This window comes from Megascapheus bottae, chromosome 14, assembly GCF_031878675.1.
Source record: "Megascapheus bottae isolate mThoBot1 chromosome 14, mThoBot2.hap1, whole genome shotgun sequence".
Taxonomy (NCBI): domain Eukaryota; kingdom Metazoa; phylum Chordata; class Mammalia; order Rodentia; family Geomyidae; genus Megascapheus; species Megascapheus bottae.
Window position 1 is genome coordinate 41,100,254 of NC_143522.1, and position 19,838 is coordinate 41,120,091.

Consider the following 19,838-nt stretch of genomic DNA (forward strand, 5'->3'; position numbering starts at 1 on the left):
TATAAATGGTATTTTTTAAGAGTTTTTTGTTTTGCAGGATGTATTTTCCTTGTAGCTGAAAATTGGATGCTACTGCGTATGAACTAGGACACTTATTTTATACAGTCTGGCATAATTTAGAACATTAATTAAAACAGTGCATGTTTCAAACACACATACCCTTTTCCAAATTGACTGAATTGGTCAAGAGGGAAGTATGTACTTGTTTGTTCCAATACAAATTTCTATACTCTGTTTCTATTTTGGTGATGTGAAATGGCTCACAGATGCAAGGCACTGTGATAAGCAAAAGGAGATATATATATATATATACATTTATATTTATGTGTATATATATATGTATATATATATATATATAGCTGAGCACCAGTGGCTCATATCTATAATCATAGCTCCTTGGGAACTTAGGATCAGCAGGGTTTCAGTTCAAGGCCAGCAAAGGTCAATATTTCACAAAATTCCATCACAAACAATAATTAGGCATAATTATGTTTGCCTGCCATCCAGCCACATGGCAAACTGATATTACAAGGATGACACTTTCAAACCAGCCCCTGTGAAAAGGTTTGTCAGACCCCATTTCAACAGAAAAAGAAAGTATGTGGTGATATGTACAGTTAATGCCAGCCACAGCAGAAAGTCTAAGTGGGAAAATATTATTTCAAGTCATCATAGACAAAGAAAAATTCTGAATCTCAAAAATAAACAGACTACTCACCAGGCACTGGTAGTTCACACCTGTAACCCTAGTTACATGGGAGGCTGAAATCTGGAAAACTGAGGCTGAATGCCAGCCCAGGCAGAAAAATCCTTAAGATTCCATCTCCAAAAATAGCCAGGAAAAAAAGGCAAAATGAGAGGCATAGTTCAATTGCTAACTTAGAAAGCAAGCCAAACAATCTCAATGCCCCAAGTTCAGATCATAGTAATGAGAAATAAATGAGTAAAAATGGTTGGGGATGTGGCTGAAGTGGTAGACTCCCAGATAAACAAGCTGAGCAAGCTTAAAGTTCTGAGTTCAAAAGCTATTACAGTGCCTGGCTATTGTGAATAGCCAGAGATGAACATAGCTGAGCAGGTGTCCTTATAATATCTTGGGTCATGATGTTCAGGGTAGATGCCCAGAAGTGGTATGGCAGGATCGTAGGGAAGGTCTATTTTCAGTTCTTTAAGAAACCTCCACACTGCTTTCCAGAGTGGCTGAACTAGTCTGCATTCTCACCAGCAGTGTAGTAGGGTTCCTTTTTCTCCACAACCCTGCCAGCAACTGTCATTGTCTGAGTTCAAAATCTTGGCCATTCTTGTTGGGGTAAGGTGGTATCTTAGGGTTGTTTTTATTTGCATTTCCTTTATGACCATAGATGATGAACATTTTCTCATATGTTTTTCTGCCATTTTAATCTCTTCTTCTGATAGGTCTCTCTTTAGTTCCCTTGCCCATTTAGTGAATGGTTTATTTGGTTTTGGGGGGATTAGTTTCTTGAGTTCCCTGTAGATACTAGATATTAAGCATTTGTCAGATGTATTGTTGGTGAATATCTTTTCCCAGTTGGTTGTCTGCATGGCAAAAGGCTAGGGTCAATTTTTGGTTTTCTGCATGTAGCTGCTCATTTTTGCCAGCACCAATAATTGAATATACTGTGTTTCTTCCACTGTATATCTTTGGCTCCTTTCCAGATGCCCCACTGCAGATAAATGGATACAGAAAATGTGAGATATATACACAATGGAATTCTAGATAGCCAACAGACAAGATAAAATAATGGTATTTGCAGGGAAGTGGATGAATCTAGAACTAATCATGTTTAGTGAGACAAGTCAAGACCTAAGGATCAAAAGGTGCATGGTATCCTTAATATGTGGCTATTAAATCCAAAGAGTACAAGAGCGAGGACTCAATAACTGCATACCCAAAGCTATGGACATGATAATGGAAATATAAACATAACTATATAGACATAAAAACCTATGACTCTATAGACATGTTTTATTTCATAAATTAATATGTTTCTATGACATACAAACCCTTAGCCTAATTTTGATTAACTTCTAAATACTAAGTCCCAGTGATTGTAAATAGAGATTCCCTCCTTGAACACTTGTTTGTTAAACTTGTCATTTAAAATATGATGTAAAAATCAACATTAATAAATTCTTTAATAAAAAATAAAAAAAATCTAATACAATGAAAAAAGAGAGTATGAAAAGAGAAGAGAAGAAACTAAGAAGAAATGGTAGAGGAGGGAAAATAGAACAAAAGTAAAAAGGGTAGGAGACTGATTTTTTAATAATTGGTTTAAAATAAAGGGCTAGGGGAGCTGGTCACTGGTGGCTCATGCTTGTAATTCTAATCACAGGAGTCTGTGATGGGAAGATTGAAGTAAGAACTAGCTTGGGCAGATACAATAGACAAAGGCCTCACTTCTAAAATATATCTTCAGCTAAAAACCTGAATATCTCCAAAACAAATCTTCAAAGAAACAACCATCCCATTAAAAGATGAGCTAAAGACTTAAAGAGAGATTTCATTGAAGAGGAAATAAGAATGGCTTATAGACATATGAATAAATGCTCAACATTCTGATCATACAAGAAATGCAAATTAAAAAACAACTTTGAGATTTCACTTCACTCCAGTTAGAATGGCCATGATCAAGAAATCTAATAACAACAGATGCTGGAGGGGATTCGGCCAGGAGGGATCACTACTACACTGTTGATGGGAGTGTAAACTTGTTCAACCACTGTGGAAAGCAGTTTGGCAATTCTTCAAAGGAGTAAACATAGAGTTCCCCTGTGACCCAGCAATCCCATTACTTGGCATTTACCCAAACATCCAGAAACAAGGACATACTAAAGCCACTAACACAACAATGTTCATTGCAGCACTATTTACCATAGCAAAGATATGGAACCAACCCAGATGCCCCTCAATATATGAATGTACCTAGGTTTTGCTCTATTGCAAATCTCTGCTAGGAGAGCCCAAGGTTTTTACTGATTATAACAAATGAGGGAGACTATTGGGCCTATGTTCCTTTGAGTCTGGCTTACTTCACTTAATTCACATGGACTTTTCTGCCTGAGCTGGTCTGAAACCACAATCCTCCCACCTAGCAAGGATAACAGGAGTGACTCACTAGCTCCTGGCCCATATAGAAACAGAAACATTTTCTTTTTATTTTGTTTACTTATTTGTTGTAATTCTGGTTAGGGAACTTAGAGCTTTGCACTATTAGGTGGGTGTTGTATACTGAGCTACATATCTCAAGCCTGAATGTTTTTTTTCATATATTTTTTATTGTAATTAATAGAAGGGTTACATGATATTTGCCAGATAAATGGTGCATTAATTCCCATACATTGATACCCTTTCACATGTCTTGGTCCCCATTTTCCTCTCTCCTACCACCACCCCTCATCTTGTTTTCCACCATTCCCTACCCAATTTCAAATAACCAAATACAAATATATCCAATATCAGGTAACAAAGTGAGAAACTGTAACAATATGAGATAACCAAGGGACAGCAAAAGAGATGAGAGATAACATAGTACCTTAAGAACAACAACCATTCATTATATGGCTTATGTTTCTATATCCTAGAGATCCTTTCATTCAGCGTCCTACTATATGGCCTTTTGTATCAAGGTTTTGCTCTATTGCAAATCTCTGCTAGGAGAGCTCAAGGTTTCTACTGATTATGACAAATGAGGGAAGCCATTGAGCCTAAGTTCCTTTGAGTCTGGCTTAATTCACTTAATAGGATATTTTCTAAGTCTTTCCATTTCCTAAAAATGGGGCAATGTCATTCTTTCTGACAGCAGCATAGAATTCCATTGTGTAAAATACCATATCTTGTTGATCCTCTCATCAACTGAGGGACATCTGGGTTGGTTCCATATGTTTGCTATGGTAAATAGTGCTGCAATGAACATCGTTGTGCTAGTGGAATTAGTCTGACATTGTTTCTGGACAATTGGGTAAATGCCAAGTAGTGGAATTGCTGGGTCATAGAGGAACTCTATGTTTAGTCTTTTGAGGAACTGCCATACTGCTTTCCATAGTGGTTGAACGAGTTTGCACTACCACCAACAGTGTAGTAGTGATCCCTCCTGGCAACATCCCCTCCAGCATCTGTTGTTATTACTTTTCTTGATCCTGGCCATTCTAACTGGAGTGAGGTGGAATCTTAGAGTTGTTTTGATTTGCATTTCTTTTATGACCAGAGATGTTGAGCATTTCTTCATGTGTCCATAGGCAATTTTTATTTCTTCTTCAGAGAAGGCTCTCTTTAAGTCTTTGGCCCACTTTTAATGGGATGGTTGTTACTTTGGAGATTACTTTTGGAGTGATTCAATTTTTTTAGCTGTTGATATATTTTAGATATGAGGCCCTTGTCTGTTGTATGGTTGGTGAAGACCTTCTCCCACTCTGTAGGCTTCCTAATTAGTTTACTAGCTATGTCCTTTGCCGTACAAAAGCTCTGCAGTTTAATGCAGTCCCACTTATCCAGCCTTTCTCTGATTTGTTGTGATTCTAGGTCTTTATTAAGAAAGGTTCGACCTGGGCCAAGGAGGCCTAGTGTATCTCCTATTCCTTCTTGTAAAGTTTTCAGAGTGTCGGCTTTTACCTCCAGGTCTTTGATCCATTTGGAGTTAATTCTAGTACAGGGTGACAAAGAAGGTTCTAACATTAGTTTTCTGCTTAACCAGTTCTGCCAGCACCACTTGTTGAAGAGGCTATCTTTCTTCCATTCTATTTTTTTTTTGGCTCCCTTGTCAAAGATTAGGTGGCCATAGGTCTGTGGTTTAATATCTGGGTCCTGACTTGTATTCCATTGGTCTTCAGGCCTGTTCTTGTGCCAGTACCAAGCTGTTTTGATAATTATAGCTCTGTAATAGAGTCTAAAGTTTGGAATTGAAATTCCTCCTGCACTGTACTTTCTACTAAGTTTTTTTTTCTATACGGGGTCTTTTATTATTCCATATGAAATTTTGGATTGCCTCTTCTATTTCCTTAAAGAATGACATTGGGCTATTGATGGGTATTTCATGGAATTTGTAGATAGCCCTTGGCAAGATTGTCATTTTCACGATATTGATTCTTCCAATCCAGGAGCATGGGAGGTTTTTCCATTTCCTCAGTTCTGCTTTAATTTCCTTTTTCAGGATTTTAAAGTTTTCATCAAAAAAGGTTAAGGTAATTCCTAGATACTTTATTTTCTTTGGGGCTATTGCAAAAGGAGTTGCTTTCCTGATTGTTGCCTCATTCCTCTCACTGTTGGCGTAGAGGAAGGCGGTTGATTTTTGAGGGTTACTTTTATACCCTGCTACCCTTCCAAAGTTTTGAATCACCAGAAGGAGCTTGGGAGTGGAGTCTATAGGATTCTTTAAATACAGAATCATGTCATCTGCAAAGAGGGAGAGTTTGACTTCCTCTTTCCCTATTTGGATCCCCTTTATGCTTCCTTCTTGCCTTATTGCACTGGCTAGGAATTCTAATACTATGTTCAAGAGGAGTGGAGAGAGTGGGCATCCTTGGCTCATTCCTGATTTTAGAGGGAATGGCTTTAGCTTTTTGCCATTAAGTATAATACTAGCTGTGGGTTTCTCATACACAGTCTTTATTATACTGAGGAATGTTCCATGGATTCCTAGTTTCTCCAGAGCTTTTAACATAAAGGGGTGTTGGATCTTGTCAAATGCCTTTTCTGCATCTATTGAGACAATCATGTGGTTTTTGTCCCTGCTCCTGTTGATGTGTTGAATTTTATGTTAATTGATTTGCTTATGTTGAACCAGCTTTGCCTCCCTGTGATGAAACCTGTTTGATCATAGTGTATAATTTTTTTGATGAATTGTTGTAGACAGTTGGCCAGTATTTTGTTGAGAAGTTTTGCATCGATGTTCATCAAAGATATAGGTCTATAGTTCTCTTTCTTTGATGAATCTCTGTCTGGTTTGGAGATGAGGGTTATACTGGCTTCATAGAATGAGTTTGGTAAAGAACCTTCATTTTCAATTTCGTTGAAGAGTTTGAGAATCATTGGTGTGAGCTCTGTTTTGAAGACCTTATAGAATTCAGCTGTGAATCCATCTGGCCCTGGGCTTTCCTTAGGTGGAAGTTCTCTTCTTGCCATTTCTATTTCAGTGCTTGAAATAGACCTGTTTAGTTAAGTTAGTTCTTCTTGGTTCAGTGTGGGTATGTTAATATTATTGGCTAGGAATTCGTCCATTTCTTCTAGATTCTCAAACTTCTTGGCGTAAAGGTTTGAAAAGTATTCCCTCATGATACTCTGGATCTAGGTAATTTCTGTCGTGATTTTACCATTTCGTCTGTGATTTTGTTTATTTCAGTATGCTCCCTTCTGTTTTTGGCAAGATTTGCTAAGGGTCTGTCAATTTTGTTAATTCTTTCAAAGAATCAACTCCTGGTTTTGTTGAGTCTTTCTATAGTTTTTTTTTAATTCCAACTCATTTAATTCTGCTTTGATTTTAATAATTTGCTTCCTTCTAGTGGGATTGGGGTTGGTTTGTTGCCCTTTTTCCAGGAGGTTAAGGTGATACATTAAATTGTTGGTTTGTGATTTTTCCAATTTGTTATTGTAGGCACTCAGAGCTATAAATTTTCCTCTGAGTACTGCATTTGCCGTGTCCCAATGAAGCTGATATTTTGTGTGCTCCTTTTTGTTAAATTTCATAAACTGTTGGATTTCTGTTCTGATCTCCTCCATGACCCATTGGTAAGGAATGAATCATCATTAGAAAAAAAGGTGTAGGTTAAATGGCAAAGAGAAAAATAAGAAAATTTAAAAATGCAAATGAAATGGGGTAAAAAAATAAAAAGGGTATTCTTCAGTTTTTGGTTTTGGTTTTTTTTTTTGGTGGGGGGAGATGTTAGGAAACTTGTGTCTCCACTAAATTCGGGATCTAAACACTTCACAAAGTCTTTTTCTCTTGTGATTCGGCTTTTGGTTTTTCGGATCAGATTGCTTGTTTGGTAAAACAAAGCTGAAAGATCCACTGGCGGCTTTGTTTACCACGTCTGTGGCCAGCACAGGGGATGGACTTCAGCAGCGCTGGGACTGGATTTCTGGCTAAGGGATCTCTGGGAAATCCTTTGCCCTATAGGTTGGTGGTGCTGTCAGCAACACCTCTCTGGCTCCAATAGCTTTGGCCTGGGTCATTGCCAGCAGTCAAGATGGTGCTGCTCTCAGCTGGAGGGGGAGGGGCTTCCTCCAATGCCATTCCTGGAGCAGAGTGGAAACTTCTCCTTGGAACTACTCACAAATTGCTGGATTCTCCGGTTCCATTTCCATGAAGCTGGCAGGTCCATGTATGTCTGGGTGTCGGCTCTGGGCTCCGTGTGGCTCTGTCTGCAGCCGGCAGGTCTGCGCTGTTGTGGAGCACTTTCTCTGCTTTGATTCAGAAGAGCCTTTGTCTCCCTGATCGCTCCACAGCAGAGCTCCACGCTCCCTTTTTTCGCTGGTATTCTTCCTTTTTTTCCTTTTTTTCCTCTCTGCCTGAGTTCTCTGTGGTCCTAAAGCTTACTTAGGATCTGTTTCTGTTAGATTACTGTCTCCTGCACTTGCCAGTACATGAATCTTGGCAGGAGCTCAGTATGTCTCACCCTGAACCACCGCCATCTTCCACCGATCCCAGCCTCAGGAAAGTCAGACTCTTGTCTCCACTTAATCACCAAAGAGCTGCAGTAGAGCTGTGGCTTATGTGGTAGAGCACTAGCCATGAGCAATGAAGCTCAAAGACAGCATGCACACCTTGATTTCAAGCCCAAGGACAAGCAAAATAAAGGACTGGGGGGCATGGTTCAAATGGTAGACTACCTGTCTAGCAGGTGCAAGGCTCTGAGTTAAAACTCTATAATTATCAGAACATAGATAGATGATAGATGGTAGATACATAAATATGATATTCATGAATCATAATTATAACATCTGTACTAGGCCTAATCAAGAACCTTATCACTATTATTTCAAGCGTAATTATTATTAAAGTAAAAATTAAATGCTAAACATAGCATCACTAGCCACTGAACAGAAGCTGAAAATGTGAGTATGTGATTTCGTTACATTTGTCCAAATAATTGGCAGTCTTCAGTTTTCTCAAGGTTTCTCGATTAACCGCAGAGTTATTTGGGGCCAGGTAATTGTTGGTGGTACCAGCTGTTCTATGCAGGGGTGGCTGGTTAGCAGCATCCGTGCTCTCAGCTCACTAGATGCTACCACATACTTTATTCTTTACCTTTGGTAGATACAATACAAACGTCTACTCTAATTGCTTGAAAGAGGGAGCTCCATTAAGAGACATCATCTTCATCCAATTCCCACTTCACAGATTGATAGAAAGTAACAGCACTTCTGTGCCTTTGCTACTACTTTCATCACAAAACATTTCTCCATGAGGTAGGCTTGTTATATTCAGGGAGAAATCTAAGGACAAGAAGTTAAGAAACTTGTCCAAACCAACTGAAGGATCAGATAAGGCTCACCAGTGTGTTCCTCCAGGTGCTGCCTCCAACATCATCCTCAAGGATATTAATGGTGTCCCACGGGACACCATTATAGATCCTCTCTAATCTAAATTACATGCACACGTGCATGCACAAACACACACACAGGAACACACACACACAAACACACACATACACATTTTGGAACAGATGTTTAACCATTTTGGCACACCCACAGCAGACAATTGCTTAGGGAAACCACTTATGGTTAGGTCTAATCCATACACTGATCATATGCCTGCCAGACAGAGCCAGATGTTTTCATACTTCTATGTCTTGCTAGACTTATAGGTAGGAAAATCCAGCGACTAACACAGAAACAACCTATTATTATAGACATCAATTTTTAGCTTTTTACTAATAATCCCTCACTATAAAATCACTTCCAAAAATTCCAAACCTACATTTTGAAATGGAAAATTACAGTGATGTATAATAAAAATGATCAGGCCAAATTAGCATTAAATGCAAGAAATTAGCTCCCAATAGCTCCAGATGTTTAAAATTCAGTTTAGAGAACAGGTAATATCACATTGCTTTAAATGCATAATAGGAAAGTATTTTCAATTGCACGCTTATCTCCAAGGCTTTAAATCTTCATGAAGTTTATTTGACACCATGCCCGATAAGAAGCAGCTCAGCTCCAGCAGGGAGTGCACGGGCAGCACAAACTCTTTTCCAAGTCGCTATCAGAAGTCCACTGAAACCTAGAGGACTCACCACATTCTTGAGGCAATTTCATTTCAAATGTCACATTTGTGTCAAATTGTTTCCTCCAAAGAGATCTTTGCAATTCACAGTTTGGAAGCATAATTTCCTTATTCACCAAACTAAAATGATTTTGGATGACAGCTAGATTCTGCATTTTTATTCTATAACATAGGCATAAATACCCACACTCACCACTCTGTAAGGGTTGTCAAAATTTCAACATTGTATTGAAGAATCAAAAGATCCATTCATAGGATTCCTTACCTGAAACATACGGGTCTTTAACTGAGAAATAACTCACCTGTGTAAAATTGGAACAAACACAATATCATTGTTCACGTGAATTACTTAAAACAGTTTTGGGGAGTCACTCTGAAACCTAACTCTTTCCTATATCTTGTCTTCAAGTAAATCAGAGCAACAAAAGCATTCAAAACTAAGGATGGCTGTGGTTTGTAGAGAAATTAGAGTAGCTTATGACTGAATTTCTGATTTACAAGATTAGGACATTTTAGGATGCATCTGCTTCTCTCTCCTCACATAGATTTATGTGATACAGGTATAAAAAGTATAATAATGACATTTATGCACTTACACAAAAATAGTAATATCTGTATACCAAAGTGAATTTTAAATAGCCAAAGCTATGAGTTTTAATTTTTTAAAGTGCTAACTTAATCTAATCATTTTATAATATATTTAAACTCATTTAAAACACTTAATAAATGTTTGTTTCCATACTCTAAAATAGGAACATTCTAAAATAATATTCCCAAAATATAACTTTTAAAATTCATATATTAATCAACTAATGAGATGAAAACATAAATTTTATTTTATTTTTATTTGTTTATTTATTTTTTGTCAGTCTTAGGGCATGAACTCTGGGCCTGGGTGCAGTTCCTGAGCTCTTCAGCTCAAGGTTACCACCCTACCCCTTGAACTACAGTCTACTTCCCATTTTCTAGTGATTAATTGGAGATAAGAGTCTCAGGGACTTTAGTGCCCAGGCTGGCTTTGAACCTCAGTCCTCAGATCTCAGCCTCCTGAGTAGCTAGGATTATAGGCGTGAGCCACCGTGCCAAGCAAAATATATATATATATATATATATATATATATATATTAATTTGTTTTTGTGTTTGCCTGTTCATTTTTGTAAAGTACCAGGCTTTGCCCTCTCACTTGACTTTTTAATTTCAAAGCTGATATTCTACCACTTAAGCAACATTTCCACTTCCCTTTTTTGCTGGTTAATTTGCAATATGTCACATAGACCTTTTCTGCCAAACTGGTTTCAAACCATGACCAGCCTCTCAACCTCTGGAGGAGCTAGGTTTACAGGTGTGAACCATCTATGTCCTCATCCATCTTTTCAATATCATGCTCTTTATGAAATGGAATATATATTACTTATAAGTCCACAAAGCATGGCAAAAATATGCCAATTTCTTAAAATACTGATATATATATATAGATATATATATAGATAGATAGATAGATAGATAGATGCTTCTTCAGGACAGTATTTGCATTTTATTTCCAGCAACCATTAGAAATGGTCTAACTGTGTCCCTTACAATGTTCATGTGCTGGAAGCTGAGTCCCACCAGAGTGGTAGTGTTAAGGTAGTGAAGCCTTTAAGGGGTGGAACCTAACAGAAAGTAGTTAGGTCACTGGAGGCAATCCTCTCAGAAGGAATTCATATAGCTAATTCCAATTAGTTCATGGAAATGAGTCCTTACCTATAAGAGCCAGCTTGTCCCCAGGTCTCTCTAGCTTCCTCTCTTATCTTGAGCCCTCTTCCACACATAGCTCCACAATGATGGGGTCATTGCTATGATGACTTCACCTGAGGCAGAACAAAAACAAAAGAGTAAGTGCTAGAAAAAAATGTCAGTCCAAAAAATGTTGGTTTTCCTCACAACTAACCCTCATCAGCTTTCTGGTAGATTTATACCTATAAATTCTATCAGCAAATATTCACTTACATAAATCAGAACTTAAAATCATTCACTGGGCACCAAGTGGCTCATGCTGATAATCCTATATATATATATATATATATATATATATATAGAGAGAGAGAGAGAGAGAGAGAGAGAGAGAGAGAGAGAGAGAGAGAGAGAGAGAGATTTAGATAGATATTGTGTTTGTTCCACTTTTACATACGTGACTTATTTCTCAGTTAAATTAGAATTTCTCTTAAACAGTTTTTTATCACTGTTGATTCTACTTTCCATACCTCTCAGCTTGTTCTTACATAAGCAATACAAGGGGTTTATACTGAGTCTTTGAAAGAAGCTGGCATTCCAAAAATGTGGCATTTTTAAGGTTTATAGAAAACAAGATCTCATGAGTATGGCATCTCGCATTACTTGTTGAAGTCACTAAACCCACAAAATATACTTCTCTAGGCTCTTTGCACTCAAAGACATCTATGATGTCCTGTTTTTATACTCTAAGAAAGCCCACCAAGAAAAGAAACATTGAGTGAACTCTACATCTATCCCATGCAAAATATTCAATTTTTACATTAGTGGAAAGTATTATTCTTACTTTGAGATGACACTGAAAATGTCTTCCCTTTCCTACATAAAGATGCGGGCATGTTCACTGTGGGTGATTTTAACACTGCAATTTATCCTTAGGTCATTTTAACCACTCACATACCATCTAATCAGTTTCAGTGGCATGGCTTACATTCAACTGGTGGGAGTTTGGAAAGGAAATAGAAAAATCAATCAAATCTAATATTTCAGAAGAATGTTTCCCGGAAGCCAGTAAAATTACTTTAAAGATGTCAGTTCTCACATACCAAAATCTATAGTTCTCTTTAATAGTAAGTTTATGTAAGCTTAATTTTTCTAATTTCCCATCACTGTCTGTGCACTGCTTATCTTTTTGAAGAATCATTTTTTGTAATAAATCTTACTGATGTTCTCTAAAGTACTTCCCTTTCTCATTTCATTCTGTAGAGTTATGTTGCTTTATGGGCTCCTCTTCGGTAGGCCATTCTGGTCTAACCACTCTGTCACTGGGAATTATGCATGTGGCTTCCAGTTCAGAGCAACTTTACTCCCTCTGGTCTGCCCCCCTGAAAAACAAATCCTCAATGACCAGTATAGGAGCTCTGCATATTTATTAATCCTTGTAAGTTTACAATATTAAATTTCCACTAAATGTACACAATAGCCCCCCAAAGCTATGATTATTCTAATCACACTTTAAATATTCATTTAAAGAGATTTCTGCAATGCTTCTCTGTAAATAAAAGTTCTAAAGTTGAATAACCTCATAAGAACAGGGCATCTTACTATATGGAACTTTTAAAATAGGTTCATATATTAGGGAAAACAAGAAGGTGAGAAAATCAGTGAGGGGAAAATGAAAGCTAAAAGTTATGTAGAACTTTAAATCTTCCCCAAATTAAACCAATAGTTAATTTGCACACTAATAGATCAATATTCCAAAAAATTGTCAAACTAAGCTTTCATCAATGCAAGATGAGTTCTATATGTCACAACAACATTCCCAGAGTTTATGGAATAAGGAGATGTATAAATTTTAATTTCCTGAACTTAATTAAGTTCAGAATCCTATCACTTAGAATCCCATCACCTAGTCATTAAGTCTGTTTGAGTTACTGTTCCCAAGCTATAGACCAGAAAGACAGAAGACAGACAAGAGAGAAATGAAATGTATATATAAGTCAGGCATTCAACTATAAAAGAAAAGAATTTCCCAAGTCACACCTTAAGGGCACAGGTCAATTCATTAGATCAGTTTGAATTACTTTGAGAGTTACTATTCTAATTAACCAGAATTCAAAAATGTTTACCAAAATGTAAATATTCATAATAAAAGGAAATAAAAAATTATTAAAATATTCAACAAATACTTATTAAACAATTTTTTTATTTTGCCATTCAAGCTTTTGTCTTCCCCATCATTGGCAAAGAGATGTATCCCCCAAAACAGGCATTTGAATTTTTAGAGACTAAAAAAGTCTGAAAATGAGAAAAGTCTTGGTCTGGGGAAAGCATGCTGAGCAAAAGTGGGAAAGTAAGCTAGGGAATGTGAGCAAAAAGCAGATTGGGGTGAAAATCAGTAAGTATTTTCTGGTCATGTGTGTTCTAGACAAGAATTAGAGCAATGCAAGAATCATTCACAAATCAGTATCACATTGGGTTTAGGTGTTCTTTCAACCACAAAATGGCTTTAAAGTCCATCATGAAAAGGAATGTTCTTTTGAGAGCATAGGAGAAGTGACCTGCCTTGATGTAGGTACAAGAAGGAGCTGAAGGAGAGCCTAGAGACTTCTCTGAGAGAAGTCCAAAACTAAGGGTAAGTAAGAGAATAAGAGCAAGCATCTCAAACGAGAGCCAGTCACTCACTCCTATAATCCTGGCTGAGGAAGCTGAGGATCGCGGTTCAAAACAGGCCCAAGCAGACAAATTTGGGACTAACCAAGGGCTGGGAGTGGAGATGGGGCTCAAGTGGTAGAATACCATTTTTGAGTAGAAAAAAAGCAAGCAAGTGCTTGAGGCCCTTAATACAAAAACAAGTAAGTAAATAAACACCTTTTCTGCTAATCATAGCATCTATTTTATGTACATTAATCTTCCTAACAATCTGAGAAAGGAAGTACAATGTTTATCTACATTTGGCAAATGAGAAAACTGAGTCGAGAGGTGATTATTTACACAAGGTTATACAGAACCAATAAATGACAGCCCCAAAACTCAAATCCAGTCAGTCTAGCTTCTTGGTTGTGATCAGTGTTTCATTAACCGAAGTTGAAAAAATTAAACTCCCCTGAATAATCTGTCCTTAATTTGAGTTCCTTTCAATATTTTAAATTAGATGTATGCATTTAGTTTATTTGATTTATAAGCATCCTATCTGATATTGGGCACTTTCTTAATCATTTTGTAAATCTAATAAACATTGGACATCTACTTGGATAATGCATTTTTTAAATATTGGAAGTATTTTAAATAACAGACATAACAGTTATCCTTAGTTAAACATAACACACTTTGTGACTTTTTCCTCTGTGTCCTTCTATATTTTCTTATTTTCCTAGAAGTATAGAGTCCATCTGGAAAAGCTTGGGGGAGGTGCAAATTACTAAATTAAAAAGGCTAAGACTCAAGAGTCAAAACTTTGGCACCACAGTGTCATTATTTAGTGATTAGAGATTAAGAGTGGACAAAGTTCCAACATAATTTGACCTAAATCCCTTTCTATAATTGTTGTATTAATTTGGGCCTCAGGTCTGTCTTTATCTGAACAGATTGGCCTGACTCCTTATGTACCCAGATTAAAAATTTACAACCATATGCAATTCCTGGTAACCACTTTTGATTTTTGTTATATAATTTGGATGGGTAGAATTTTCAGCCCTGCACCAATTGCTTCTAATTTCTTCTACATTCACATTTCTTTCACAGTTTTGTTTTCTAGGAATTTCATCTATAATCATACAAACTATCACACTGACATTCTTGCTGTGTTTTTGTTTGTTCACAAATGAAACGGAATGGGTGGGGTTAGACCAGATTCTATTCCCAACCCTTACTCACTCTTTTCTAGGTGGCCCCCAGGGAGGATATGGTTACAGAATAATGATAGCAAATGAGAGTAAAGTCATACTCTCATTGTTTGGAAAAGCCCTCTTAGGTCACTTTCTACTTACATCTGAGAAAGAAGCAAAGAAATAGATGAACCATGTCCACATCGGTCACACTGTTCATGATCCTACTAGGGTTTGAATTTAGGCCTCACACTTGCTACGCTGGCACTCTTCCACTTGAACTGTGCCTCCAGCCCTGCTTCCTGTTGCTTCCTGTGAAGGTGCAGTCTAGCAGAGTTTCCTGTCCAGCTGGTTTCTTTTCATATATTTTTTATTGTAATTAATAGAAGGGTTACATTATATTCGCCAGATAGAAGGTCCAAATCTCAGTCTCTTGAGTGGCTAGGATTACAAGTGTAAGCCATAGGTACCTGGCTCTGCTTTCCCTTCTCTGAGAAATGGAGCTAAAAGTGGAGGACTTCCTGCAACAAACATACCACTGCTTCTCACATTACAGAGGAGCCTACGCAGTGAGGGAGACCACAAAGAAAGAGTCTTGATGAACTACCTTCTTTTCAGGCCTCAACTATGCTTAATAGAGTTCTTTATGTCTAAGACTCCAAGGAACAAAATAAGCAAGTGATCTTTTTACATAAACATCAATGCCCATCCCCCTAAATCAATGGGACTTCATTCCCTATGACAAGCATGAACTCGTGGTAAGACATACACTTGCACATGAATTCCTCTTTTAAGAAGTTTTGCATCTTTTTGATCTTAGGCATATTCCCTTCCTGAGCCTCAAATTCGCTCATTCATAAAAAGGACCTCAACCTTACCTACCTCCCCAAGTGTCTAAGTTATGGTGATAATAAAATGCAGCCAGGAATTTAAATAATCAGTAGAAACCTTGGGCTCTACTAGCAGAGATCTGCAATAGAGCAAAACCTTGATACATAAGGCCATATAGTATGAAGCTAATTGAAAGGACCTCCAGGATATTGAAACAAAAGCCATATAATGAATGATTGTTGTCCTTAAGGTACTATGTTATCTCTCATCTCCTTTGCTGTCCCTTGGTTATTTCATATTGTTACAATATTTTACCTTGTTATCTGATATATTGAATTTATTTGTATTTGGTTATTTGAAATTTGATAGGGAAGGGGGGAAAACCAAGACGGGGGGGGGTATAGTGTACCAAGACATGAAAAAGGGTATCAATGTATGTGAATTAATGCACCTTCTATATGGCAAATATCATGTAACCCTTTATTAATTACAATAAAAAATATAAAAAATATTAGACACACAGGACCAGGTGTGATGGACTATACCTGTAACCCAAACTACTTGGGAGACAAAAATCAGGATGACTACCCTTTGAATTCAGCTTGGGCAAAAGGCAAGCATGACCCTGTCTAGCTGTATGGGAGGCTATATGTAGGCAGCTCATGGTCCAAAATTGGCCACTAAGAGGCTCACTGGACCATTTGAAAAAGATAACTAAAGCAAAACAGGTCTGAATGCTTGGTTCATGTGGTATAACACCTGCCTGAAGAGCATGAGATCCTGAGCTTACACCTCAGTACAACCAATAATTAATAAGGAGAATAAAATAAAATGCTAGACAGGTTATGCACACTGAGAGATGTTGGTTCCTCCATGTGGAACTTATATCATCTGTTCAGCTTAGATGCATTGCTCTTCTTTATGTTCTTAAACTGAAAAATACAGCTCACTGTCACCTGGCTCATGTAATTGGTCACAGGAAGCAATAAAACTAGTATATACTGAGAACAGTCATGAACTCCAGCTTTGCCACCTCTAATTAATCTTTTTCACTGATGTCTCTAAATTTCAAAGTTAAGTGTCCAATACTAGTTTTATAGCTAATTTTGAAATAGATGTTATCAATATACAACGATAACTGATAGAAGCCATTCCTAGAACCTGAGGCAACGTTGCCGTTAGTTATGGCACATTAATTGACAGCTGACTGATTGCTAGCCCAAATTTTTGCTAAATGTATTTTCCTATCGATGAATCACAATTTGCTGAGGAGACAGGTTTCATAATAATTCTTTCTACCATAATGTGCAAATATACACTCTAACATTTTATGGGGTTTCTTTTATTCTTGATTTTACTGAAGTTAGAAAATTGTTTCATTCTCATGTGGAAATAAAAATTTTATATCCATGAGTTTTGTGCTGTATGGGTTTAAAGAACCAAAATTATGTGAACCAAAACAGAGGCTTATTTATAACAGAATCATTGGAAGTAAGGCATGAATTGCTTGGAATATTAAAGGCTAGCCTCCTCTAGATTTACTTCCATGTCTTACTAAAGGAATACTCACAGCAAAGGACACGATTGGCTACAGGGATCCATTCCGATGCCTTTACATCTTGGCTGGCTGCCTTCAAAAGAAACAAAACTTGTAATATTGCCTTCATCTTTTAAATTGAAAGCCAAATACTGCAGGAAAGCAAAAACATCAATAAGGATAAAAAAGAAAATGTTCTATTTTATTTTAAGGACTCTCAGATGCACAGTCTCGCTCTCTCTCCCACATACGGTCAGTAATTAATTCTTAAGGGCAAATTTTCATGCACTGAATTGTCAGTTCATATTTCTGGGTGCCTCCCTGTTGTTAGATATGTAAAGTGTAAGTAGAGCTCATTCTAGTGGGAAAGAAAGAGTAAAGCAAGCTTGTAATTAGCTACAAAAGGCCAGGTTACCATGGCAACAATGCAAGGATGAAATGAACTCTCAAACTTTTTCAGTACCTTATGTCAAAGGAAAGCATCAGCTCTTTCATCCTTCCTGGGAAAGGAAAGATACTTCCTCTCTCTCCAAAAGGAGCTCCCATTTCCTTTCCAAATACACCAAGCGACTTGTAGCTGCTAAAGTGAGGGAATGAAGAGCAAACTAATAACAGAACACAATGAAATATCCTTAATACAATGGGAGAAAGTAGGTCACCTTGTAAACTCAAGTTATCCACTGATCCTACCTCAACCATACTGATCTTCCTGTCCTCACAGGCCTCGCAATGTTCCTGTCAGACCCTCAATTGCCCAAATTCAATTTAGCAAATCCTACTACTTTCGAAACTCTTCTAGATCACAAAACAATAGTAGCCAATAATTCATGAAAATGTCATAAACCTGATATGAAATCATAAAACCACTGGGCCTCTGTCAGTTATTGAATATAAAGGTGATATTACCAATCTTAGCTATTCAGAAGGCTAAGCTCTGAGGATAACAGTTCAAAGTCAGCCAGACAGGAAAATCTGCAACACTCTTATCTCCAATTATCCAATAAAAAGCCAGAAGTGAAGCTATAACTGAAGTGATAAAAGTAGCAGACTTAAGTGAAAAAACTAAGGCAGAGAAAGCACTGGCTGAGTTCAAACCACAGTACCAGCACAATAAACATATAAGGAAATAAACCCAAAACACCATTCTGTGTAAAGGGAGACCTCTGGTGGGAATCTGAACCTTTCTCTTCTCTTTGACTACAGCTCAGATCCCAAAGACAGGCAAAGGGTAGAAGGAAGGTTCCATAGTGGACTCACCATATCTCAACATTAAATAATCTCAACCACAGTGTCGACTGCTTGTGAGGAGCACACCCCTTGTCCTAATGGGTATTAGAATTAAATGTCTCTACATGGCTGTAGGCCTCACCCTGCAAACTCTGCTCCTGGTAGGCCTCCAGTAGGGTGGGAGAAACAACTTTTAACCTCACTCCACCATCACATATAAGAACCATTGCACAAGGAGAGAATGAAAATAACAATGAGTAATAGATTTTTATGTTACTTATGAGTAATAAAGGGAATAAAATATAGGTTGGAGGATATAACAATGATGGTCCGTAAAGAACATCACATCTTATATGGGTCAGCATCTCCAAGCACTCTCCAGACTCATAGTCTGATGAGGAAAAACATATCATTATTAGCCACCATATTAAGCAGATGTGGACAACAAGAAATATATGGAACTATGTTTGCCAGCAAAAGCCATAAGTAGGATGTGTGGAATTTTGACCTTGAGATCACAAGTCTCATCAGAAACCAGCCCGATTTTAAAACAAATTCTAACAATGAATACTTGGCTTCTTAGTCATACCAACCCATCTATGAATCCTTGAGTCTAGGCTATACACCAAGGGTGATTTAATGACAAGAACAATTTGAAATATGTCTTGTACTTATCATATGGCAAAGTATGGACCCACACCTACAATAAATTCATGAGCTGATCCTTAAACGCTACAGGAAGTTCAACCTTATAAAAGTGTCTGAAATTTCAAGTGGCAAGACAAAAGGAAATATGAGTTAATTTTCCACATCATCATATAGAGAGATGTGAGCCTGCCAAGAGTGGTCATCTCAGATGTCTAGCCAGTCAGACTTCAGGAAGGCTGTGTCCATATCCCTTTCATTTAAAAATGTTAGGTGAGCAGGAAAACAAAGAGCAAAGTTTTAACCCTGCTTTCTTATCTTATATTCCATCATCCATCATTTAAAAGAAGAAAGAAAAAGAATAAATATTACTTTTCTAAATACAGAAAAATTGAAGGAAAAAGGAATGCTTAGAAACAAAATTTCTGGAATTTCTTTACAGTGGGGTTCTTTCTCTCTAATATCATAATGCACCCTGGATTAGGAGCTGAGAAGAATATATTATCCTTCAAAATCAAATGGGGAGTGCTTGAAGCTACTTATGCTATCCAAGGACAAAGGAAAGAGCAATAGACAGAAGCAATCAGGACAGAAAAAAGTCATAATCCATAAATGATGGTGAAGCCAGTAATAGAAAAACCTCAGGTTGCAGAAGAGTAACCAAGCAAAAGCATTCTAATAAAATTAGAATGCTTCCTTCCCCACCTCAGGTTGTCAACACAGTCAACTAAACACAGGTGTCTTGTGCTTCAGTTTTGAAATCAAGCTTGAGGTTCATATTTGAGTTCTCAGAGAGTAACATAAAGACAGCAAGCTTC

General features: G+C 37.3%; 1 protein-coding gene across 2 annotated transcripts in view; it reads right to left on the reverse strand.

Moving 5' to 3' along the window:
- Positions 1 to 1,437: 1,437 nt before the first annotated feature.
- LOC150055100 (uncharacterized) overlaps positions 1,438 to 19,838 on the reverse strand; it is a 202,940-nt gene continuing 184,539 nt past the window's right edge. For both annotated transcript variants that reach the window (XM_090345450.1, XM_090345449.1), the window contains exons 3-5: positions 17,182 to 17,242; positions 10,987 to 11,093; positions 1,438 to 1,685 (exon numbers count right to left, since the gene is read on the reverse strand). In XM_090345450.1, the coding sequence (XP_090201576.1) occupies positions 11,017 to 11,093; positions 17,182 to 17,242 (138 nt within the window). In that variant the 3' untranslated portion in view covers positions 1,438 to 1,685; positions 10,987 to 11,016. The remainder of the gene's footprint in view (positions 1,686 to 10,986; positions 11,094 to 17,181; positions 17,243 to 19,838) is intronic.